This window comes from Poromitra crassiceps, assembly GCF_964638095.1.
Source record: "Poromitra crassiceps genome assembly, contig: HAP1_SCAFFOLD_281, whole genome shotgun sequence".
Classification (NCBI taxonomy): domain Eukaryota; kingdom Metazoa; phylum Chordata; class Actinopteri; order Beryciformes; family Melamphaidae; genus Poromitra; species Poromitra crassiceps.
Genome location: NW_028152119.1, coordinates 67,501 through 93,319, shown reverse-complemented (window position 1 = coordinate 93,319; position 25,819 = coordinate 67,501). Strand labels below are relative to the sequence as shown.

The following is a 25,819-nucleotide window of genomic DNA, read 5'->3' as shown; positions in this document are numbered from 1 at the left end:
TTTTTTTTTTACAGAGAAGTAGAAAAGGTCAGGGCGAAAAAAAAACGGCCAACATAAGAACAGAAATATATTCCACCTAAATAACTATGTCACACTTCTGTACAGTGGCCAAACCCTTTCAGAGAAGTACATGAGTACACAAGGATGCAGTTTAAGTAGTACATTGTAGTACACAAGTATGCAGATGTACAACAGGGATGTTTGCCGGCTCCTCTGTATTGCGTGTGTTCTGTATTCCACTGAGCCAAGGTGCTTCTGTATGCAGACTGCTTTTCAACGCCTGCGTCAAGACTAATGAGGAACTTCACAAGGCTGCACTTGTGGTGCTGGATCTCACTCACACACACACTAACACACAAACACACACTCACTGTCAACCTGTCACAAACACACACTCACTGTCAACCTGTCACAAACACACTTAACACACACTCACTGTCAACCTGTCACAAACACACCAACACACACTCACTGCCAAAGTGTCACAAACAGACGTTTGGTCAGGACCCCTCTATACTCACTAGGGGTGCACCGATCACCGATTGCCGATCACCTATGAGAAATATCTGCCCAACCGATCATCGACCGATCACCGATTACCGATTACCGATCACCGATATATATATATATACGCCCTGGGGTGTCCGTAAAAACACGAGGCAGGAGACAGATGGGAGTTCAACCGTTTAGTTGTCAGTTCTCTTCAGTACAGTACAGCAGTATAGGCTCTTTACAGCATTATGACAGGAATAGTAGGATTGTGTGTGGTCTGGAAAAAGGAGGCAATAAGGTCAGTAACCAAGCTTGCTGTTATATAGGCCAATTATAGTGATAATTAACAACTAATAATATATAAATGATAATTAGGTAAACTGTAAGTCAGTTACTCTTAAACACCAGTCTTGAACCATGACTAAAGCCAAAGAGCTCCCACTCATAGAACCGGGGTTATGCACAATAACCGTCATACATTGGGATCCGCATCGAACGAACATCAAAACGACCCGCCCATCGAGGCCAAGTTACAGTGTTATAATTAGCAGCACTATGAGTGCGATCTACATAATGGTGACAGGGTTACATGACGGGAGAAACAACAGAATCACAAGCTACACACCAGCTAAACTCCATCTGAGTAGTGGCATTAATTAGCGCAACAGACAATCAAACGGCAAATGCACGCAACAAACGTTATTGCAATGATTGCAGGTAGATCGATCTAAAACCAAAAGGGAATGCAATACAGGAATATTAACATAATAATGACTTACTGGTTGGTCATATACGCACACATGGAAGAAGGGGATTAGAACATGTTCAACTGATGTTCAAAGAAAGGAAGAAAGTCCGTCTGAACGGAGCGCACATCCACATACTCAGCCGCACACTTTCGCTTCCTTCAAAGTGCCCGCGGGAACATCAATGCTTGCGTGGAAATTGTCTGTGTGTGCGCGTGCACTACCCCGACTACCACAGTACCACCGTGTCAATCTGGGACTTTAATACACACATATCCCTCCATCGTCTTCTTCACTGGCAGGAGATGGAGCATCCCTCGCTCTGCCCGACAAGTCCAGCTTCTCCAGAGAACGAGAGGACTTTTCAATGTCTCTCTCTCTCTCTCTCCATCCATCCATCCATCCATCCTGGTTCTTTCTGTGTCCAGGGACAGGAATGGATGAGCAGGCCGAGCGCAGGGAGAGCGCCATCTGTCTGCTTCACGCTGCCGAGTCAGACCAGCTAGCTGTGGGCCTGGTCTGACCCGCCCCGTCGTCAGTATAGCTCACTACAGTTCAGTCCGCTCGGTGGGAATCCGTGCTTCCAGGGTGCCGACACACTTGACCCGTCGAGTCAGGAAACCCCACCTCCTCCCCTCGTCTCAGCCGGAGTCCGATTCGCTTGTGTCGGAGGACGAGGACGAAGAGGAGGAGGAGGAGGAGTCCGAGGAGGAGCTGCTGGCGCTGAGGCGCGACGGCTGGGCGTGAGCCTCCGTCGCCGCGGGCTTCTCTGCTGGAGAAAACGAAAGCAGATCATCAACACAGACACAGCGCACAGACAGCAGCTACAATGAAGAAAAGCCCAAATCAATGGGATCTATGCAGATTAACTCGATTGCATTTGAGAAAAACAATATATTTCTATGTTTAGTGACTTGTTTGCAAATTGAGGGAAAATCTATAGTATCTTATGAGATACTAGGGCAGGGGTGGCCAAACTACGGCGCGCGGGCCATGCGGCCCGCTGCCCGTTTTTAAGTAGCCCGCCATGAACTTAGCAAAAAAAAAATATATATATATTTTTTTTTGCTAAAAACGTTTTCCGTTTTTCTGTTTTAAAGTTTAAAACGGAAAACGAAGAGGAAAAAACAAATTCCCCCCAATTAGTTTTTTCAATTTAAAACCATTGAAAATGGGTTATATTTGAGTACCCTGACCTGGTCTATTTATTTATTTATTTTTTTTAATAATGAATGAATGTTTAATACTAATGTTATGTTAAATTATCTCTGTCAACCTGTTGGCACAGGAAAAGAAAATTTTAAAACATACAGAAATACCCATTGTAATAGGTGAGCACATCAATAAACTATGTGTCATATATTTATTTAGGTAGAAATTAAATTTTTGATGGCACAAGGGTTTTCTGGCCAAATTATTTTGCCGCGAAAACTGCCGTGCTTAATATTTTTTGGCCCGCGACTCCTTATATTTTTCTGTATGCGGCCCACAACCAAAAAAGTTTGGCCACCCCTGTACTAGGGTATCGGCCCCGAGGCTCGAAAATTTTTAGTTATTACATTAAGTTATCAAAAGGAGATCACATAGAATAAATAATAAACTAATAATAAATATCTTCAGACCGACCTTTTTTATTATATATTTGGTGGAGTCTGAAGGATGTCAAACAGGAATGTCAGGCTATCTTGGCACAATTGTTGAGTGTCTATGATGGGATCATGATTCCATAGACATCCAGGAATTGAGCGAGATGGGGACCCTTTTCCAAGCTTTGTCTGGAGGGAGGCCCACAGTCTCAGACTTTGAAAACCCCTGGCCTACTGCATATCAACATGTTGATGGAGTGATCTGGCCTACTGCATATCAACATGTTGATGGAGTGATCTGGCCTACTGCATATCAACATGTTGATGGAGTGATCTGGCCTACTGCATATCAACATGTTGATGGAGTGATCTGGCCTACTGCATATCAACATGTTGATGGAGTGATCTGACCTACTGCATATCAACATGTTGATGGAGTGATCTGGCCTACTGCATATCAACATGTTGATGGAGTGATCTGGCCTACTGCATATCAACATGTTGATGGAGTGATCTGGCCTACTGCATATCAACATGTTGATGGAGTGATCTGGCCTACTGCATATCAACATGTTGATGGAGTGATCTGGCCTACTGCATATCAACATGTTGATGGAGTGATCTGGCCTACTGCATATCAACATGTTGATGGAGCGATCGCGTAGGGCCCATAACACCGTATAGACGGCAGCACGGATGACTTACGTTTGGCTTTAGTCGGCTTCTTTCCCGAGTTGAGCTGTCCGCTGACGTCGAGCAGCCTTCTCTCCAACTCCAGCTGCTTCTCCAGAGCTAGCTCTTCACGCGACTTGCCAGCGCCGCCCTTCTTACTCGCTACATGCACAGAGAACAGAGGACCTGGGTTACACAGAGGTACCTGAATGCATCACAGCTACATGCACAGAGAACAGAGGACCTGGGTTACACAGAGGTACCTGAATGCCTCACAGCTACATGCACAGAGAACAGAGGATCTGGGTTACACAGAGGTACCTGAATGCATCACAGCTACATGCACAGAGAACAGAGGACCTGGCCTGGGTTACACAGAGGTACCTGAATGCATCACAGCTACAATTTAGCATCTTCTTTACTGTGACTTGTTACTTGCATGAGGAGGATTTTGTGTTGCAAAGTTCTAAATGCATCATCAACTTTGGCTTAAGATGTATACATTCATAGTACGGTAGTATCCAGCATATTACTGCTGCTGTCGGAGAGAAATGATGAAGAAAGCTGATTTTCTCATCGATGTATTTTTTAAACAATGTTTTTTTGCCATAATGCATTGTGGAGCGGGGTGTTTCGAGAGACCACTCCTCCTTTGCATAAAGTTGAGCCCGCGTCCAATTTATGCAAATGAGATTCGTGCAGCGCGACTCGCCGTCTCCCGAAACTCGTGTACAATCTTTTAAACTAACCGTTGTAAATCCAGAACGAAGGCAGATTCAGCCGCTGCATGGCCTATTGTAGGCATCAAATGTTTTTTTTTCCTGATTGGACGAACAAGAGCGTTCGTCCAATCACACGTACCATACAGAGGTACCTGAATGCATCACAGCTACAATTTAGCATCTTCTTTACTGTGACTTGTTGTGCTGCAAAGTCCTCCTACGTCCGATCACACGTACCGTTGCGGGGTTTCTTCCTCAGACACGTCATGACGTATCTCTCCAGCTCGCGCAGCGTGGACGGCTTCAGCGTCTCGAAGTCGATCTCGATCTCCTCGGGGTTGGTGTCGCGGAGCGAGGGCTCTCGGGCCTGGATGATGTAGACCACGCGGCCCAGCTTCTCGCCCGGCAGCTTGTTGATGTCCAGGCTGAGCTGACGCTTCTCGTCGTACGACATGGGCGCCGTCTCCTCCTCCTCGTCCGAGTCGTAGTGAGGCAGCATGGCGGCGGGGTCCACGCGCTGCATGTTCAGCATCACCGTGCCCTTTTTGGATCTAAGGGAAAGAGAGAGGGGGGGGGGGGGATGGAGGAAGAGACTGTTACAAGAAGAATACCTGTTTGTTTTTTTAAGATATCCAAAATCTCAAATTGCTATTTGTAACTTGAAGCCGTTATCAGCTTAATCACAAAGTAAAGTGGCAAAAGAAAGAAACATCCCCTCCCATCTAATGGAGATGCTGTGTAGACTACCCTATCGTTGCATCGGCGCTGTTTCTAGGCCGAGCGCCTGGCGCAGCCCAAATCAGTGGGCGTGGACCAGCGCACTTGATATTGTAGTGGACTTGGGGTGTCCACTGGATTGGGGGGGGGGGGGGATGATTGACAGTTGATTAAAGACTAAGAGCTTTCACCTGCGGCTGCCCCTGTGCTGCGGTGCCGCCGCTGACAGAGACTCTGCGTTAATGATCCTCAGCCGGACTTGATTGGGGGAATGGGGAACAGTTAAAGGAGAGCCGAGTGAGAGACACTTCATTCTGGGGAGCGGAGCTCAAGCTGATCGGGACAAGTTTGTCCGGTCAAGCCGTCTGTGTGACTGAACTGCTTAAATGGTCACTGCACTCACGGGAGGGGGGTGCCGTGCGTGACTGCCGCGGTGAAGACTTATAGGCAGGCATTAGTGTTTCCAGTGTTAGGGCCGAGGTTAGGCTTGGGGAAATTAGGAGTGCTCTCTCCAGCTTCCCAGCTCTGGTGTGGGGCGTCTGATACGCTGTCGGCCGCCTCCTCGTCTCAGCGCTGGACCAACGGTTCCCCCACGGGCTCTCGCTACATATGAGCCGTGTTGGATCAGCGCCACAAGCCCAGACCCCGGGGGAGGGTCGCAACGACATGGCCAGTTAAGTGGTCTTTTAACTAGGACAATTATTATTGTTTTATGTTTAGTTTTGTTTGTTATTGTCCATGTCTGTTTAAGTTTACTTTGTTGATTTTAAACACTTCTTATTCGACAGCATATGGAGAACCGGGGGGACTGGGGGAAGTTAGCTATAGGCATTGGAGAATTACAGGTCTGTCCCGCCCTGGCTAGTCTGTGCGCGCCTCTGAGTGTGAATTAAAGCGGGCCTATAGCCTACGTGTAGGGTGAACTCCTGTGTGCCTCTCAGAAGGGTGAACTCCTGTGTGACTTAAAGTGTGCCTCTCAGAAGGGTGAACTCCTGTGTGACTTAAAGTGTGCCTCTCAGAAGGGTGAAATCCTAGGTGATTACACCTGGTCTATTTGCATTAAGCAATGTATGATCGCATGTTTACTGCCATACTAGTTTAAAGGGCTGTTGGGCTTGCTGTGATTTGCTGTGGAGGGAGGGCTGGTAGACTGGGGGGGCTGACCTGTCTGAGGGGGGAATGTTTTAGGTGGGCCAGTTCTCAATGTGGGGTCCCATGCTGTCCTTACTTATCTTGTCCGAAATAAATGATATATTTTTCTTACGTCGTTGTAAGTGTGTGTTGTTCTCAGGGATCTGACACCGGACCATCCGGATAAACAAAGGTGGTGGCAGCAGTGCTTTATAGCCTACCCAGTTAATATAGCATCCTTAAAGGAGGTTTATCACACTGGTGGCAGCGGTGGGATTTAACCTAAAAAAAATAGAAGCTTAACGTGGAAATAGCTTTTGTTTTTCTTTATTTCTGTTAGAGATAATAACAGATAAAAATGTCAGATTCTGAGAATAACAGACCGGCCCCTGATTTACGTACCGATCCCCCTAGCGGTTCATCTGGTGCGTCTGCGGCCTCTGTGGGGCATAGTCACCCCTCAACTCCCCGCCCAATCTTCATGCCCGAAACATTCACTGGAACCGGGCGTGAATGGTCTGATTGGGCGGAGCAGTTCGAACTTGCCGCAGATGTAAATGGGTGGAATGAGCCATTGAAAGTAAAATTCATGTCATTGCTGCTGTCGGGCCGTGCTCGGGAAATTTATAGTGGCCTTTCAGTAGAGGCTAAAAATGATTTCACCCTGTTAAAGGCGGCTATGACTAGATGTTTAGAGCCATATGACAGTGAGGACTGGACTCGTGCTAGTTTTTCATCAAGACGCCGGCTACATAATGAATCCCCTCGGGAATTTGGCAACCACCTGCGCAGGCTCGTTATGAGAGCCTATCCCTCAGCTGACTCTCATACCCAAGATTTGCTGACAAGAGATCAGTTCATTACCCATTTTGCATCTGGTGATTTTCGCATTAAACTTCGTAGTGCAAAACCCCCTACGTTAGAGGCGGCTATAAATCTCGCCTCTGAGATGGAACTCCTGAGAACATTGGAACAAAGTCAGGTTATACCTGACACTAAGGTTAGAGGAGTTTTAGAAAAGTCTAAACATGATGAGCGTATTGAGGGTTTGCTGGGAGTAGTGGAAGGGCTGCGTCAGGAGGTGAAAGCCTTGCAAACATCCGTTGACACCCTCAAACTGGCCCCCGCTAAACCATCTCCTGTTAGCCGCCCCCCAGTCGCTGCTGTGGGGTCTGGTTGGGGGGGACGAGAGCGAAGTGAGGGTTGCTGGGAATGTGGCTGTAACCGTCATATACGTCGCGATTGTCCCTACTTACAGGGAAACTAGAGGGGGCGTGCACACCCCCTCGCTACCAACTGTGGCCTATTCAAGTGGGACTGGTGGTTCGGGATTCCTGGCAGCTAAAATAGGTGGGTTGGAGTCCATGGTGTTAGTTGATAGTGGAGCAGCTCTATCTGTGATTCCTAAACATATCTGGTTAATCGTTACAAACGGGGGGTCAGAACTGGAGGGTTATACGGGAAGTGTTTCAGCCGCTAATGGGGGAGGAATGGGGGTTATGGGACGGTGGCAGACAGTCTGCCAGTTCGATCACTTAGCCCTAGTGGCAGAGTTCCTTGTTGCAGATATACCTTCTAAAGAAATTCTCCTGGGCTTTGACTTTCTCTCAAAATATGGCGCTGTCATTGATTTTGGGGAGAAGAACTGTAGAATAATGGGGAAAGTGTTGCCATTAGTGGTCCCTGAAGACTCTGTTAAGCCCCAACCGGTTACCGTGCAGTCTGACATCACAATCCCCCCCCCGTAGTGAAGCCATTATTTCGGGGGTGGTGCAGAATGGGTTTTGTGAGCATGCAGAGGGCTTTTTGGAGCCCGCTGCATCTTTAACCAGTCAATGTGATGTTTTGGTAGCCCGGGTCATTTGCAGGGTGGAAAATGGGGTGGTCCCAGTGCGGTTAATTAATGTCACCGAGGAGCCACTCCTTTTAAAGAAAGGGATGAAGGTGGGGACCTTGTTTACTGATGTAGAAGTCGAGCAGGTCCTGAGCTGGACGGGGACAGTAAGGGGAAAGCCACACCAACATGGTCGGTCGATGCCCTTTTGGCCAAGCTGGGGCTTAAGGAAAAAGGATTAGAGCCTTTGGAAATGAGGTCTGTCCATGAGCTGTTGCAGCGACATCTCCCTGTGTTTAGTACAGGAGACACAGATCTGGGCAGAACTCATTTGACCTTACACCAGATCGATACTGGTGATGCTAGGCCCGTTAAACTGCCCCCCCCGTCGTGTGCCCCTCCATTTACAGAAGGAGGTAGCGGACCACATTAAGCAGATGCAGGAAAATAACATCATTCAGCCCTCGTGTAGTCCGTGGGCGGCCCCTGTAGTCCTGGTCAGAAAACGAGATGGTGGTCTGCGGTTTTGTGTGGATTACCGCAAACTTAATGATCTAACTCAGAAAGATGCATATCCCCTGCCCCGAATTGATGATGCCCTTGACAGTCTGCATGATGCTTGCTGGTTTTCCACTCTTGATTTAGCCAGTGGATACTGGCAAGTTGAAGTGGACCCAAAAGATAGGCACAAAACTGCGTTCATCACCCGCCAAGGCCTGTTTGAGTTTAATGTCCTCAGTTTTGGATTGTGTAATTCCCCCGGCACCTTCCAAAGACTGATGGACCTTGTTTTGGCCGACCTACAGTGGTCCAGATGTCTTGTTTATTTAGACGATATAATCGTGTTTGGCCGTAACTTTCAGGAACATTTGGTGCGGTTGGATGGGGTTCTTTCTAAATTGGGCCACGCAAACCTTAAAGTGAAGCCCTCAAAGTGTAATCTGTTTGCAACGCAAGTTCAATATTTGGGCCATATAATCTCAGCCGAAGGGGTCGGCATAGACCCTGCAAAAATACAATGTATTCGGGAGTGGCCGGTCCCTAAGAACCAGACCGAGGTGAGGAGCTTTGTGGGGCTAGCCTCCTATTACAGGCGATTTGTGGGGGGGTTTGCGGAGATTGCGCGGCCGTTACACCAACTAACAGAGAAAGGGAGACGTTTTAAATGGGCAGAGTCTTGTCAGCAGGCCTTTGAGCATCTTAAGACTGGATTAATGACTGCTCCAGTCTTAGCATACCCTGACCCCCACAAGCCTTTCACTTTGGACACTGACGCTAGTGATGTGGGGATTGGGGCTGTGCTGTCTCAAGAGGAAGATGGGGCTGAGCACGTTATAGCATATGCCAGTCGGGCTCTGACCAAACAGGAACGGAAGTATGCCACTACAAAAAAAGAGCTTTTGAGTATGGTCGCATTTACTAAATACTTCAAGCATTATTTGTTGGGGAGGGAGTTTATTTTAAGGACGGACCATAATTCCTTACGTTGGCTTCATAATTTCCAGGGGCTTGAGGGTCAGCAGGCTCGTTGGCTAGAGCAATTGGCTAACTTTCAATATAAAATCATACACCGCCCAGGTAAACTGCATGCCAATGCTGATGCCCTTTCTAGGCTTCCAGCATTTGTAAATAAGCCACCCCTGTCTTGTGACCATGGCCAAGAGTTCGGCCTAGGTCCAATTATAGGTGCTGTGCAGGAGAAGGCCCCCAAGTCAGGTCACGGGGGGGGGATTGATGAGTTGGCTCAGGCTCAAAGGGAGGATGGGGAAATACAGGAGCTGATTCAGCTCAAAGAGTTGGGGGGGCAGGTGGAACTCCCTAGAGATTCTGCCTTACACAAATATGCGGCTGTGTGGGCGCAGCTACAGGTAGAAGGGGGGAGGTTGGTACGTGTCCCACCAGCCATCTCGGATGCTGCTGCCCAGAGACAGGTAGTGCTCCCGAGGGCCCTGGTCTCCCATGTTTTAGCTCAGCTCCATAACACGGCCACAGGGGGTCACTTAGGAGTACAGAAGCTCCAGGGTAAAGTCAAAGACCGTTTCTACTGGCCGGGGTGGTTCAGGGATGTGAGACAATGGTGTAGGGACTGTGTAGACTGTGCCTCCCGCAAAACACATGGTCGAGCCCCATGTGCTCCCCTTCAGCCCTCAGTCACTTCGAGGCCTCATGAACGTGTAGCTCTTGACATTTTGGGTCCATTGCCCGAAACGGTCAATAAAAATAAGTATGTTTTGGTTGTGGGGGATTATTTCTCAAAGTGGATGGAGGCATTCCCCCTCCCTAACCAGGAAGCCCATACCATTGCCAAGGTGTTAGTGGAGGAGTGGGTTTGTCGGTATGGTGCCCCACGTAGTATCCATACTGACCAGGGGCGAAATTTTGACTCCAACCTGTTTAGAGAGATGTGTCAGTTGTTGAATATTAGTAAGACACGAACCTCCGCTTACCACCCTCAATCTGACGGACTTATTGAAAGGTTCAACCGTACCTTGCTCTCTATGTTAACTATGTTTGTAAAAGATAACCAAACCAACTGGGATGTACTCTTGCCATATGTTATGTTGGCTTACCGTAGCAGCATTCAGGCAACTACAGGGTTCAGTCCATACAAGGTGCTGTTTGGGCAGGAAGTTGTCTTGCCCATAGACATCATGCTCAACTTGGATGGTAGGGAGAGTTTCTCCTCTGCTAGTGAGTATGTGAGCAGGTTGGCAGACACCTTGGCCCCTATCGTTGCATCGGCGCAGTTTCTAGGCCGAGCGGCAGGCGCAGATCAAAGCAGTGGGCGTGGAAAGGCGCACTTGATATCGTCGTGCTGGCGCTAGATGCAGCCCAAAGCATTACAACCACGCCTTTTAGGCGTAAAATTATGCACCGTCATGCTCATTGGATAAGTGCAATAAACGAATCGCACGCTTGCCTTTTTAGCTCCAATTCCAGTGATCCCGCAAAACCAGACGAAAGCCAAACGCTCTGCCCCCCCCCCCCCCCTCCCTTCATCCAGCCTGTCTGTCTGCATTATAGGCTATTATTCCATATTATTATGCTTCTCAAACCAATCTAACTGCAGTTTCAATACTGCAAGCATGTAAATACCTACACTATAGCAAGATCAAAGTGAAAATAATGTACTAAACGCATCAGCTAGAAAAATATAGCCTATTAGATTGGTGAAAGTTTGTCCAGAAAGATATCGTTTTCTCTCCCCTGCTGCAGGTAGAATGATGCACATAAATATACCCTACATTATGTAAAGTCATTGCATAAATGTGTTTTTATTGTAAAACTAAATGTGGAGTAGGGCGAAGTTATTGGAGCACACATCACAGTATAGCAGATGACAGTAGAAGCTTCCGAAGCGCGTTCCGCTGTCACTTACCTAAATCACGTTAAATCCACACAGGGTATATATAGGCTCAAGAGGACATATATGTTTCACATAGGGTGGTGTTTCATTTCATGTTTTATTTGGTCCAATATTGAAATGTTCGACAATTGCAGGTTGTCTTACCATTACACATTATTTTAGATCTACCTTTTATATCTATTTCGGCTCTATTTAGTAGCGAAATGGAGGACCCAATTGCATGCTGGGAGTGGACATTCACAGGCAGTAAACTTACAACTGCTATTTCCTATGGGAAGCTGGGTGCTGCTATGTGTTGTGTCTGTTTGAGCGAGGGAGTCAGAGAGAGAGAGAGAAGGGTGACTCAGAGGCAGAAGAGCACTGGCGCACTGAATAGGCCTGGTTTCAGAGAGAGACAGAGAAGGGTGACAGGGGAGAGGCACAAGTGCACTGGCGCAGTGAATAGGCCTGGTTTTCAAAGGCGCAAAGCGCTAAATTTAAGGCAGGTGCCAAGATATCAGTACGCCGAGATTTAAGGCCGACACGCCCACTTTGGCCCATTCTGGGACTGCGCCACGCCCATTCGGCCTAAAGCGCATTTGGCAGCGTAAAGCCATATTGATATCGTCCCAAAACAGGCGCAAGGCACGTTTTTTTGCGGTTAAGGCCCGTTTTAGTGCCGAAGGCCTGTGGGAGAATAGGGCCCCTTGTCCACTGTGGTAGGGGCAGTTAAAAGGCACCAAGTAAACGCCTAGTCACCAGAAAGCTGCTTTTGATTTTCGAGCCAATTTCCAGTATTATTCAGAAGGGGAGTTGGTATGGATGCGTAATAAAGCCAGGAAACGTGGGGTGTGCCCCAAGTTACAGAGGCGATTTAAGGGCCCCTACAGGATTTTAGAAAGGGTGACCAAAGTGTTGTATAATGTCGTGCTGGTTGAGGGAGGGCCAGACATAGTTGTGCATTTCAACAGACTCAAACCTTTCCTCTGTTCACTGTCAGAAACATCCAGTGCCCGGGAGAGACGCGGCCTACCCCCACAACAGCCATCCCTCCCCCAACACCCCGAGGTCTCCTTCGGCTCAACCTGGGTCCATCAGCGGCGTACACAGCCTGTTCGGACAGAGCCAGGAGGGAGCCGGGCGAAATTGCTAGCCCATGGGTCATCAGAAAGGGGAAGCCACAGCACGGCCGCACCACTGCTCGAGACTGTGGAGGCGACTGGAAGTGCTCCATCCGGGGGCAGCATAGAGTCTCAGCCCCTGCCAGGCCCCAGTTCCAGGGTCGATGCCTCAGCCCACCCTCTGAGTCGGGGAGGCCTGTCACTGCACCCCCCAGTAGAAGGAGCTGCTGGAGGGTTGCCATCGCAGGGGATGCGCCCTGCACGCCAACGGAAGCCACCCACGTAGTCTCAGGACTACGATATGGCATCAAGGTGACTCGAGGGCGAGTCCTCTCCAAAGGGGGGGAGAGTGTAGTGGACTTGGGGTGTCCACTGGATTGGGGGGGGGGGGGGATGATTGACAGTTGATTAAAGACTAAGAGCTTTCACCTGCGGCTGCCCCTGTGCTGCGGTGCCGCCGCTGACAGAGACTCTGCGTTAATGATCCTCAGCCGGACTTGATTGGGGGAATGGGGAACAGTTAAAGGAGAGCCGAGTGAGAGACACTTCATTCTGGGGAGCGGAGCTCAAGCTGATCGGGACAAGTTTGTCCGGTCAAGCCGTCTGTGTGACTGAACTGCTTAAATGGTCACTGCACTCACGGGAGGGGGGTGCCGTGCGTGACTGTGTAGAGTTGCCGCGGTGAAGACTTATAGGCAGGCATTAGTGTTTCCAGTGTTAGGGCCGAGGTTAGGCTTGGGGAAATTAGGAGTGCTCTCTCCAGCTTCCCAGCTCTGGTGTGGGGCGTCTGATACGCTGTCGGCCGCCTCCTCGTCTCAGCGCTGGACCAACGGATCCCCCACGGGCTCTCGCTACATATGAGCCGTGTTGGATCAGCGCCACAAGCCCAGACCCCGGGGGAGGGTCGCAACGACATGGCCAGTTAAGTGGTCTTTTAACTAGGACAATTATTATTGTTTTATGTTTAGTTTTGTTTGTTATTGTCCATGTCTGTTTAAGTTTACTTTGTTGATTTTAAACACTTCTTATTCGACAGCATATGGAGAACCGGGGGGACTGGGGGAAGTTAGCTATAGGCATTGGAGAATTACAGGTCTGTCCCGCCCTGGCTAGTCTGTGCGCGCCTCTGAGTGTGAATTAAAGCGGGCCTATAGCCTACGTGTAGGGTGAACTCCTGTGTGCCTCTCAGAAGGGTGAACTCCTGTGTGACTTAAAGTGTGCCTCTCAGAAGGGTGAACTCCTGTGTGACTTAAAGTGTGCCTCTCAGAAGGGTGAAATCCTAGGTGATTACACCTGGTCTATTTGCATTAAGCAATGTATGATCGCATGTTTACTGCCATACTAGTTTAAAGGGCTGTTGGGCTTGCTGTGATTTGCTGTGGAGGGAGGGCTGGTAGACTGGGGGGGCTGACCTGTCTGAGGGGGGAATGTTTTAGGTGGGCCAGTTCTCAATGTGGGGTCCCATGCTGTCCTTACTTATCTTGTCCGAAATAAATGATATATTTTTCTTACGTCGTTGTAAGTGTGTGTTGTTCTCAGGGATCTGACACCGGACCATCCGGATAAACAAAGGTGGTGGCAGCAGTGCTTTATAGCCTACCCAGTTAATATAGCATCCTTAAAGGAGGTTTATCACACTTGGTCTTGGCGCTAGATGCAGCCTCAACCATTACAACCACGCCTTTTAACACGTTCACTGCCAACAACGAGTTGAGTCGTCAAACAGAATACAACCGTTCACTGCCAACGACGAGTTGAGTCGTCAAAAAAAAAATATATTTTTTTTTGACGGTGCTACGTGGATCAATGCCCCCCGCGTCTCCTATGGAGATATTGGAAGTATTGAATGTGTATAATCTATTTTACCGACCGGCTAGGTGGCGACGGTGCCCTCCCGACAGAGAGAAAGTCAACCAAAAGCAGCCGCCTCCCGCGGCTGCTTCCTCCATTCTCAAGGAAATGGCTTGCCGATTTTACAGTCATCAGTCACCAGACTCGCCGCTCTCGGGCCGCGCCAGCAGCAGCACACGGGGGATTGCAAATTTGCATAATATATTATGGGTGAAACACACTTTGAAACGCCGGCAGAAAGGCCAGAATCGCACGCATTCCGAAAACCCAGAAACGAACGAGCCTCATTCTCATACTGTAGGCGGGGACGCTTTCGCGCTGATGCGGTGGGGGGGTTCCAGAAATGGACTGGGTGGGCAGCATAAGCCTAGAGTCGCACGGGGCTTCATCGGGGCTCTCAAACCCAAGAGACGAGTGAGCCCTATCCACACTCGCTGCCAGGGAGGGAGGCTGCTCAAACTCGCTGCCAGGGAGGGAGGCTGCTCAAACTCGCTGCAGCAGCAGCAGCAGCAGAGCACTCGCTTGTGACAAACGCAGGCTGAAAGCCACTAGACATGCCCACGGAGGGAGGAGTTGAAGGAGAGGGCGTTCGGAACTATATTGTTTGGATGTCTGATCTCTCACTGATGCCAAAAATAAATGGTTAAAGTGACTGTTCTGCCTGTTTGATTGAATTTCACAAAACTGCGATTATCTCAGCTTTCACTCTCAGACAGCTGAAACCATGCTGTACTCAACGGCTAATATCTACATAACTACTAACTCTACAAACTAACTCTTTTAGACAGAGAAAGCACACATTCTATTAGTACTTTTGTGAACTTTGTTTTCACAAACTCCAAGCAGAAAAGAATCCTCGGCTCTTGTAAAATGAGCCAGAATCCTCAAAAAACGGCCTGGCAGAAGCTACCTACAGCAAAAAAAAAACGGCTGGCAGTCAATGTGTTAAGCGTAAAATTATGCACCGTCAGTTCATTGGATGAGTGCAATAAACGAATCGCATGCTTGCCTTTTAAGCTCCATTCCAGTGGTCCAGCAAAACCAGACGAAACCCAAGCCTCTGATCCCCCCCCCCCCCACCTCCCTTCATCCCGTCTGTCTCCATATATCGGCTATTATTCCATATTATGATGCTTCTCAAACCAATATAACTGCAGTTGAAATACTGCAAGCATGTAAAAACGCTACACTATAGCAAGATCAAAGTGAAAATAATGTTCTAAACGCATCAGCTAGAAAAATATAGCCTATTAGATTGGTGAAAGTTTGTCCAGAAAGATATCATTTTCTCTCGCCTGCTGCAGGAAGGATGATGCACATAAATATAGCCTACATTATGTAAAGTCATTGCATAAATGTGTTTTTATTGTAAAACTAAATGTGGAGTAGGGCCAAGTTATTGGAGCGGACATCACAGTATAGCAGATGACAGTAGAAGCTTCCGAAGCGCGTTCCGCTGTCACTTATCTAAATCACGTTAAATCGACAAGGGGTATAGCCCCAGTAGGACATATATGTTTCAAATAGGGTGGTGTTTTCATTTCGATGTTTTATTTGGTCCAATATTGAAATGTTCTACAATTGGAGGTTGTCTTACCATTACACATTATTTAGATCCTCCCTTAATATAGGTTTTCGGCTCATTTGGTTGCTATTTAGTAGCGAAATGGAGAAACACAATGCATCTTGGGACATTCACATTGCAGTGAAGTTACAGCTTATTTTTTCTATGGGACTCTGAGCGAGGGAGTCAGAGACAGTCGGTATTGTGCCTGTCAGACTGAGGAGAGAGGGAGAGAGGTGACACAGAGAAGGGTGAAAGAGGAGAGAGCCAGAGGGGAGGGAGAGAGCCAGAGGGGAGGGAGAGAGCCAGAGGGGAGCGCTCCGTGCAACTGGCCCACTGAATAGGCCTGCTTTTCAAAGGCGCAAGGCGCTAAATTAACGCCAGGTCGGAAGATAGCAGTACGCCGGTATTTAGCGCCGACACGCCCACTTTGGCCCATTCTGGGACTGCGCCACGCCCATTCGGCCTAAAGCGCATTTGGCAGCCTAAAGCCATATTGATATCGTCCCAAAACAGGCGCAAGGCACGTTTTTTTGCGTTTAAGGCCCGTTTTAGCGCCGAAGGCTTGTGGGAGAATAGGGCTCGATATATTGGCCAAATTAAATTCTGATGTTGGCTATGACCCATAAGACGTGACGTTAAGTTCAAATTGTCTTCTAAACAGCAGTGAGCAGCGCTCTGTCCGGGGAAAACAATATTTTCCTCTCTCGTCTCTTTGCTTGGTTTTGTATCACGCATCACAGACCAATTCTGTATCAAAGATGTTTGTCAAGACGAGGAGTTTCAGTGTTTGGATTAATTTCCACTGGAGTCAAGATGATCAAAGTAACCTCCACATGGTCTAGACCAGGGCTTTCCAAACTATTCCATGCCAAATAGCGGCCCCCCTTTGCAAGATGTCTTTAAAAACCCACTGACAATACTATTGAAAATGTCAAAGATTCACATCCATACAACCTCAGAATATATTCCCTTACTTTTATTAATGTAATAACCTAATTACATTTGTATCTCAAATATTTTCTTTTCTGTTTTATATTATAAACATTGTCCCAGAGTCAGACTACTGTATTACCCACACCAGGGGGAAATTACAATGAATGTGATGACAAATGGGCCTGGCAAATATGATTTTTATGTGGACGGAAAGGATTCAATTATATTTGTTAAGACTACACTAAATATAATTATAAAATAGAATTTAAAAAATATTCTTTATTAATTATACTGTAGTAACTGAATCATTTCCTTCCCCATAAAGATTATTTTAAGCACTTCCATTAATTTGCTGGGGCCCCCACTTTGAAAAAACTGGTCTAGAAAAGACCAGGCAAAGCCAAAGACAAAGGGAAAGACAATGTCAAGGCACGCCTATATTATCTGTGCAAAATAGCATCTATAGCATGTTATCACTCTTACCACTCTAAACTTTGATTTACTAATTCAAAATACAATTGGACAAACTACTATATTACTCATGAAATATTCAACAAAATAATTTAGGAATTAATTTTAAACTTTGTAAAATTACTACATCAAAGCAGCAACACACCCACTTTTTGTATAGTTTTAGGCTATATTTGCAATAATAATGTATGGTTGTCACAAAATCCAAAGGCACTCCCGGACTTGCCTCAAGGCACAGCATTTGGGAACTACTGGTCTGCATATAACATAACACTACTATGCGTATAGCAGTAATTCCACCTGTGTCCAGCAGGTGTCAGCACTCACTTGCTCTTGTTGTTCTTCCTGCCCTGTGTCTTCTTGCCCTGTACGGGAGGCATCCCCGCTGCCTTGTTGCTCTTGGCTTTGGGCGTCTTGGTGATTTTGGGGGCCTTGGGCGGCCGGATCGGCACCGGCTCCTCCTCTATCCTCCGGTGCTTCTCTTTCTCTGGCTTCTTCTTCTTCTTCTTGTCCTTCTTGTCTTTCTTCTTCTTGGGCTTGACGATGGGACCCTGGGAGAGGGCGGTGAGCTGCTCGTGTACGGCTTTCAGCTGGAGGGAGGCAGAGAGAGAGGTGGAAAAAAGAGATAGAAAAATGAATGCTTCGGGTTATGACTTCACACACACTGCACACTTGTGCAGGCAATGATGGCAATCAGGCAATGGTGTTCAGGTGACTGCATGGGAAACTCAATCTGGGGCTATTTGCTGATGAAAAAGTTCCCTGCCCTGATAGAGACAGTTTTGTTGCGTTGCTAGGGAACCGTTTGAAACCTAGCGTATATCCTGTCAGTTATTGTACCAGCAAACACTGCAACAGGAAGTCAGCTGGGGGAAATTTAGAATGTGCGTGAATATGAGTGTGTCCATCTGAATCGTGTGTGTCTGTGTGTGTGTGTGTGTGTGTGTGTGTGTACACAGCCGTGTACGCACTTGTTCCTGGAGCTCTGCCAGGCGGTTGGCCCTCTCCTCCTCAGAGTCGGAGCTGGGGCTGCTCTCGCTCTCCTCGCTCTCGCTGCTGACCTCGCTCTCTGACGAGGAAGAGGAGGAGGAGGAGGAAGAGGAGGAGCTGGGGGGCGCCGGAGGCTCGTCTGGCATCTTAGCGAAGCAGAACTCAAAGACATCCTGTAAAGAGGGAACGGGCGGGTGGGAACAACAGCATGGTGATTTTGGGGGATGAGGAGAAACCGATAGCAAAACTGTGAGTTGGATATGATATATACTACTTTTTTACGTACAGTATATCATATACTGTATATAAAAAAAGAAATCAATCCTATCCAATGGGAAAAAGAGTTACCTGTAGTTTCCTGGCCATGCCCACCACATCATGATCAGGGGGGTTGTACTTGTAGCAGTTGGAGAACATCAGTCTGACGCAGGCAGATGCTAAAAACTCCCAGGCAGATGCTAAAAACTCCCAGCTACAGGAGGAGCTGATGAACAAAGATCTGCAGGCCGAGATTGAGACAGCAAATAAGGCTAGGCCCCTGCGCTCGTCGGCCATTCATCCGGCCATCCACCTGGCTGAAGTATCCATCGATCCATCGGCTGGTGACAGTATGGCCACAGCAGCGGCAGTCCCAGCGCCATTTCGACACCCGGAGTCCATCTGCGGCGGGGCTGTGCCAAGGGACCAGGCGGTCCTGGCGGCCCCGGATGGCCTACCGTCGCAGACCGTCTCAGCACGGCCACGGGCTGGGTCCCCGTGGCCGCGGCCTGACCATCCGGCCATCTCAATCACAACACGAGCCTCCACAACAGCGGCAGCATCAGCGCCATTTCAGCATGCGGAGTCCATCTGCGGCGGGGCCGTGCTCGGGGACCGGGCGGTCCTGGCGGCCCCGGATGGCCCGCCATCGCGGTCCGTCTCGTCGTGGCCGCGGCCTGGCCACCTGACCGTCACAGTCACAACACGAGCCTCCACAACAGCATCTCAGCATCCGGAGTCCATCTGCGGCGGGGCCGTGCTCGGGGACCAGGCGGTCCTGGCAGCCACAGGTGGCCCATCATCACGGTCCGTCTCGGCTCGGTCACGGGCTGGGCCCCCGTGGCCGAGGCCTGGCCATCCGGCCATCACAACACGAGCCTCCAACGGGCTGTCAACTGGCGACAGCCTGGCAGCTTGTGACCCACCATCACAGACGCTCTCACCTCGACCACGGACTGGGCCCCCGTGGCCGAAATCCGACCATCCGGTCACTTCAACACGAGCGTGGGCTGGACCCCCACGGTCGGTTGAATCTGTTGAGCCTCTGGTCAGTGGGACAACATGTCCCCCCCCCCCCTCCCCCACAACCCCCAAAGCCACCCGTGGACAAGGTAAAACACAGAAACCCTATTTTTAAAAAACATAGAAAACTTAAATTTTTTAATACGCTAAATCAAGCTAAAATTGTGTGGGACCCCCTGTGTAAACCAAAAGGGTTGTTTTGTGGACACCTTAACATCCGTAGCATGGTAAATAAACACAGTGAGCTAGAAGATCTGCTCGTGAACTCTAACATTGACTGTCTGGGACTGACAGAAACATGGCTAAAGCGGTCATCCCCTGATGCCTTAGTGTGCATGCCTGGCTACCAGGTGTTCAGAAGGGACAGAATAACAGCAGGAAAGGGTGGGGGGGCCTTGCTTTATATCAAGGACACCCTACAGTGTAAACAAATTGTATGGCCTACTGAGATCAAGGCCGAATGTGTGGGTGTAGAAATTACTCTATCCACTGCAATGAAGTTCACTCTAATCTGCTTATACCGTCAGCCATCGGCTAAGGTAGAAGTTTACGACCAGCTAAAGACCATACTTGCAGCATGTGACTTCAATCATGAGGTAATCCTGATTGGAGACACAAATGTAAATTGGGATGATAAAAAAATAAGAAAACATCTTAAACAGGTAACAGACCGCTATGGTCTAACCCAACTAATAGAGCAACCCACAAGGATAACCCCCCATTCGGCAACCAAGATAGATTTACTATTCTCAAATAAAGTAGAAAGAATTGCTAAAACATATAACTTTGTAACAGGTCTCTCAGACCACAACATAATATTCTTTACCAGAAAACTTTCAAAACAGTCTTTCAGTAAAGCCCACCCCCAAACAATGGTCAAAACAATCCCAAAACATCTGCAACATAGCCTTGAAGTCGCACTACAAGGGCTTGAATGGGACGACATCCACTCATGCAACAATGTAGAGATTGGATGCCAGTTGTTAATCTCCAAACTCAACAGTGTAATGGAATCTTTCACCAGAGGAGGGAGCCAGAGGAAGGGGAAAAGGATCACGCTTCCTTGGGTTAGCCGGGAATGCAGAGACCTTATGAGAACCAGGGACATACTTTTAAAGAGGGCTTTAAAATCTGGCCTAACAACGGACAGACAGTCCTTCTCACATGCTAGAAATCTAGTAACGACTTTTTTAAGAAGGGCAAAAGCTAAATTTTATATCTCTATTATAGAGAATGCCAGAGGCAATGGTAAAAAGGTATGGGAATACATAAATAAATTGACAGGTAAATTCTATAAGCAGGATAAAAACAGCTTAGAACTCAAGATAGATAACACCCTGGTGAAAGACCCCCACACGCTCGCGAGCAGCTTGAACCTGTTCTTTTTAAACTCTGTGTATGAAATCACAAAGCTGTTCAAACCCACCAAGTCTGTTCCACACCCCGTTCAAAATGATCTCCCCATTTTCAACCTGGAGGAGATCACAGAGAACGAGGTGAGAGACATTGTAAGATCACTGAAAGCATCGAAAGCTAAGGATGCACATGGGCTTGATACAAACTTCATCAAAACTAATATTGACTCCCTGGTGGCACCCATTACACACCTGATAAACCTGTCCATAAGACAATGCACTGTCCCTTCGCAGTGGAAAGTTGCTGTAATCACACCCATTTTCAAATCCGGCACCAAAACAGACATTTGTAATTATAGACCGATAAGTATCCTACCCGCTATATCAAAAGTGGCAGAAAAGTGGATTGTCAAGTCCATAGTCAAACACCTAGACAAAGGCCACACCCCTCTGCATCCTATGCAGTTCGGATTCCGAGCCTTTCATTCAACAGAGTCAGCAAATTGCTTATTTACCGAAAAGTTGAGGTGTGCCCTGGACAGGGCCCCCTGTGCAATGGCAGTCTTTCTGGACTTCAAGAAGGCCTTCGATTCCATCAGCCATCAGGTGCTCTTGTCCAGACTAACACACTTCAACTTTTCCTCTGAGGCCATCAAATGGTTCTCATCATACCTATCACATAGAGAACAGTGCGTCAGCATAAATGGTATCAAGTCTGCTTACCACACTTGCTCTGTTGGTGTCCCCCAGGGGTCAATATTGGGCCCAATCCTGTTTTCTTTATTCATTAACAACTTACCTGATGTATGTAAAAATGTACATGCACAGATGTATGCAGATGACGCGGTTTTACTAACCCATGGTAAAAGCTATGCAGAGGTGTCAAAAACACTAACTGATGCAATGAGTAGCGTCCAGGACTGGCTCACAGACTCATGTCTACTCCTGAACGCCAAAAAGACCGTCTGCATGGCTTTTTCCAAAAGATCTGTGGTTTTAGAGTCATCAAATGTGTTCCTGGGCGGGGAGGAACTTGAACTGGTGTCTGAGTTCAAATACCTCGGGGTAATGTTAGACTCTACCCTAACTTTCAAAAAACATGTAAAAAAGGTTGCCAACACAATTAAGTTCAACCTTCAAAACTTTAAACAAATCAGACCTTATCTGACAGTAGGGGCCGCCAAATCTTATCTCCAATGTATGATACTATCACATATTGAGTACTGCTTCACAAACTGGTCTTGCACAGGAGTAACGATCCTCAAACCCATTGAACAGTTATATAAAAGTGCACTGAAGGTTTTTGACAGAAAACCCTACTCATATCACCACTGTAACATCCTCAGTAAGTATCATTTTCTAAGTTTTGCCAACTTTAAAGTTTTTAAACAGGTTGGTATTGTCTATAAGACCTTACATGGACTTTGCCCGCCCCCCCTGAGGGAATTCATAAAACGGAAGCCTGACACAGGACTCAACACTCGGGCTTTCGCCAGAGGGGACTGTGTAGTACCACACCGGTCAACTGCCTTCGGCAAAAACACCCTCTCAGTCCAGGGCTGCCAAATCTGGAATTTGCTACCTCAAACTATAAGAAACTGTCTGTCATTCCCATCTTTCAAACACAACGTAAAAAAATTGATTTTAAATAGCCAAATCTGCGACCATGTGTAAATTGTACTGTAGTGCTCTTGTTTTGTTTGCTCTGTTATGCTTCTTGTTTTTGTTTTGTCTTGTCTTATTAACCTAGTTTAGTTCATTTTGGTTTACTTTAGTTTCTGATCCGTTTTGGTTTTGTTATTGCTCATGTTGTTTTTTGTATTGTTTCTGTTTAGTTCTGTCCTGGTGCTGCCTCTGTCGTTTTTCTGTCTCTCTGTGGGGACTACGGATGTAATTTAGCATTCTTGCTAACTCCGGCTTATTTACGTTGCCTTGTGTAATGTTCATGAATATGCACTGTCCCGTCCAAATAAACAAATAAAGTAAAGTAAAGTCTGCAGAGAACTGCTGGGCCTCACGGTACTCTCTGCCATCCATCTTCCTCTGCAGACAAGAAGAGAGGGGACAGAATGTGATTTGAGACATTTGCTAACAAACTCTCCAAATTAATCTATGCTGCCACTGTGTAAGGCAGGAATCACAGGGATATTTTAATGCTTAATGCTAACACATCAAATCTTGTTTTTGTAGCAGCCAGGGGGAATAACTTAAAAGACTAGCTTCATGACTTGAAGCTATCTTCACATTCTTTCCCACTGCTGCACTTGTGTGTATTTGCCCACGACCGGTACCTTGATGGAGCTGAGCTCCATGGGCTGCTTAATGCAGAGGTTCTCAAATGTTTTTTCAGCCAAGGACCCGTTACAAGATAGAAAATATACCGGGGACCCCCTCATTCTGATTTGTGATTTTGGGCTAAGCTTAATTGTTTCCACAGTAACAGATTTGACTTTTAAATTGATTGGTTTGTTAGATTAGAATGTAATCCATGACACATTTTAGACTTAAAGCATAAAATATTTCCGTTGAACTATGAAGCTTTTGCAAAAAAATAAATAAAGTTTTTATTTTTATTTTCCTGAAAACTTGTTGCGGACCCCCTGGCAAAGTGCCACGGATCCCTGGGGATCCCCGGACCCTCATTTGAGAACCACTGGCCTAATGATGCCGTACCTTGATGGAGCTGAGGTCCATGGGCTGCTTGATGATGTCGTGGTAGTCGTGTAGGCCGAGCATGGAGGCGTCGACGGGCTTGTAGAAGGGCCAGGCGTACGCTGCGTGCTTCTTGGACAGCAGCTCCTTCAGCACGCCGTTGCAGTAGCGCAGCTGCGGGCTCAGCTTGCTGCGTCTCACGGTCTGCGGCAGCATGGAATCTGGTAAGTCCTTCTTAGGAGGCTTGATGGGGCGCCCGCTCACCACCCTCCTACCCCCCATTGGCGTTTTGGCACCCATCATGCCCCCTCCGCGGCCCATCCCCAAGTCAACTTAATTAAGTAGAGCTGCAACTATTAGTCGATTAATCGATTAGTCGTTCGACAGAAAATTTATCTGCAACTATTTTTTTTAAAATAACTGATTAATTGTTGAAACTCATTTTTAAGAGGGGGGGGGGACACAGAACATGATCTTGTTCCAGCTTCTTAAATGTGAATACTGTATTTTCTGGTTTCATTAGTCTCTATGACAGTAAACTGATTCTCTTTGGGTTGTGGACTGTTAGTCAGGACAAAAGGAGACATGTGAGAATGTCAAATGGGCTTTGGGGGAAAAGTGATCAACATCTTTCACCATTTTGTGGCATTTTATAGAACAAACAACTAATTGATTAGTCGAGAAAATAACTGACAGATTAATCGATCATAAAAAGTAATCGTTAGTTGCAGTGCTATAAAAGGTTTCAGGTACAAACTTGATCCCATCAGTAAATATGCTCCATTTGCACTTTCACACAAATCAATACCACTGTTCTCTTCTTGGCCATCATATTAAATGGCACTGGAGTCATTAGAGTTGTATCATTGTGCTTTTATTGTGTCTTGCAGCAAGTTGAATTTCCTTCACTTTTCTTTTTAACAGTAGTAGTTCTAGTTCATTCACAGTCACTTTCACTATCATTCCTCAAGTCATTTTTAAATGGGACTACCTGTGGTAATAACTGGTGGTATAGTAGAACTAATTAACTGAATTAACGCTACTTATTCGTCAGATTGTTCTTCACTTTAAACCTTCATTTCGGCTACAGTATCCAGTAGTCACACGAAGCTCTGATTTCATTTGAACCCTGTCTGACTGACTACACACAGACAGACCTCTCTACTCGATAAGACACGATATTCTGCAACCAAAACAGCCCACAGACAGCGGTATTAACGTTACGTTACCGTTAAACGTATCTATCTAGTCTCACAGTTATTCTCACAGTATGTTGTCGTATGTTACACCGTGAACTTACCGGTGACCAGCGTCAACCTTGATATGAGTCTTGTAGCCGCCGCCGCCATGATGCTTCTGTGTTGTGGTAGTTCTCCACTTTTACGACAAGAGGGCGCCGCGACACAGGCTGTCATGGATTTTTAGATGAATAATACAATCCACGAAGAAGAAGAAGAAGAAGAAGAAGAAGAAGAAGAAGAAGAAGAAGAAGAAGAAGAAGAAGAAGAAGAAGAAGAAGAAGAAGAAGAAGAAGAAGAAGAAGAAGAAGAAGAAGAAGAAGAAGAAGAAGCAGAAGAAGAAGAAGAAGAAGAAAGTCTACACACATGCACGCACACGCACGCAGCGGAAAGTCAGACTCCATAAACCTGTGAGTTACTTTAACTCTTTGTATCTCTGTTTATTCTCATAGTTAGTTTCCACCATTGACGGTGTATATGGACATCATGTCACCTCCCAAAAAGTAAGCCTCCATTGCCCTCTGGTGGCGGGTCCTGCAGCTCGCATTCGCTGTGTTGCTGTGTGGCCTTGCCTGCCCTATTCGTGCGCACAATGTCTCCCTCTCTCTCCCCCTCTCTCTCTCCCTCAATCTCTCCCCCTCTCTCTCTCCCTCTGTCTCTCCCCCTCTCTCTCTCCCTCCCTCTCCCTCAGTCTATCTCGTGAGCCTCCTCAGTCTCTCTCGTGAGCCTCAGACTGATGACATCATTCACTGGTGATGACATCATCACTGATGTCACTGATGATGATCAGTGATGTTACTGATCAGTATGTGTGTGTCACAATGCCTCACTGATGATGTCACAATTGATGACAACTCTGATTACATCACTAGAACTTTGTGTGTGTGTGTGTGTGTGTGTGTGTGTGTGTGTGTGTGTGTGTGTGTGTGTGTGTGTGTGTGTGTGTGTGTGTGTGTGTGTGTGAGAGAGACTAAAAACAATTTAAAGGAAGTGAAGTGTTGTGGTTAGAGTGAGCCATTCTCCGCTCTGCAGTCTTCCTATCAGAGCTCATCTTGACCAGTTCACACTCCTCCTAACATTATAAAATAACATTTTGAATTCATAGGTCTTAAGT

At 47.2% G+C, this 25,819-nt stretch overlaps 2 protein-coding genes across 2 annotated transcripts in view; one reads left to right on the top strand and one right to left on the bottom strand.

The window, feature by feature from the left end:
- Window positions 1-25,819, top strand: part of LOC310770966 (major histocompatibility complex class I-related gene protein-like) — a gene marked incomplete at its 5' end in the record, with an annotated part of 77,027 nt that overhangs the window by 11,666 nt on the left and 39,542 nt on the right. The window lies entirely within an intron of this gene.
- Window positions 1,880-23,753, bottom strand: LOC310770969 (bromodomain-containing protein 2-like; the record flags this gene model as incomplete). Its single annotated transcript, XM_083663658.1, has 8 exons — window positions 23,489-23,753; window positions 22,834-22,858; window positions 18,528-18,637; window positions 18,161-18,352; window positions 17,517-17,779; window positions 4,456-4,769; window positions 3,530-3,658; window positions 1,880-2,010 (listed from the first exon to the last, which is right to left on the bottom strand). The coding sequence occupies exons 1-8, from the start codon at window positions 23,747-23,749 to the stop codon at window positions 1,880-1,882; spliced, it is 1,425 nt and encodes a 474-aa protein (XP_083519784.1). The 5' UTR covers window positions 23,750-23,753.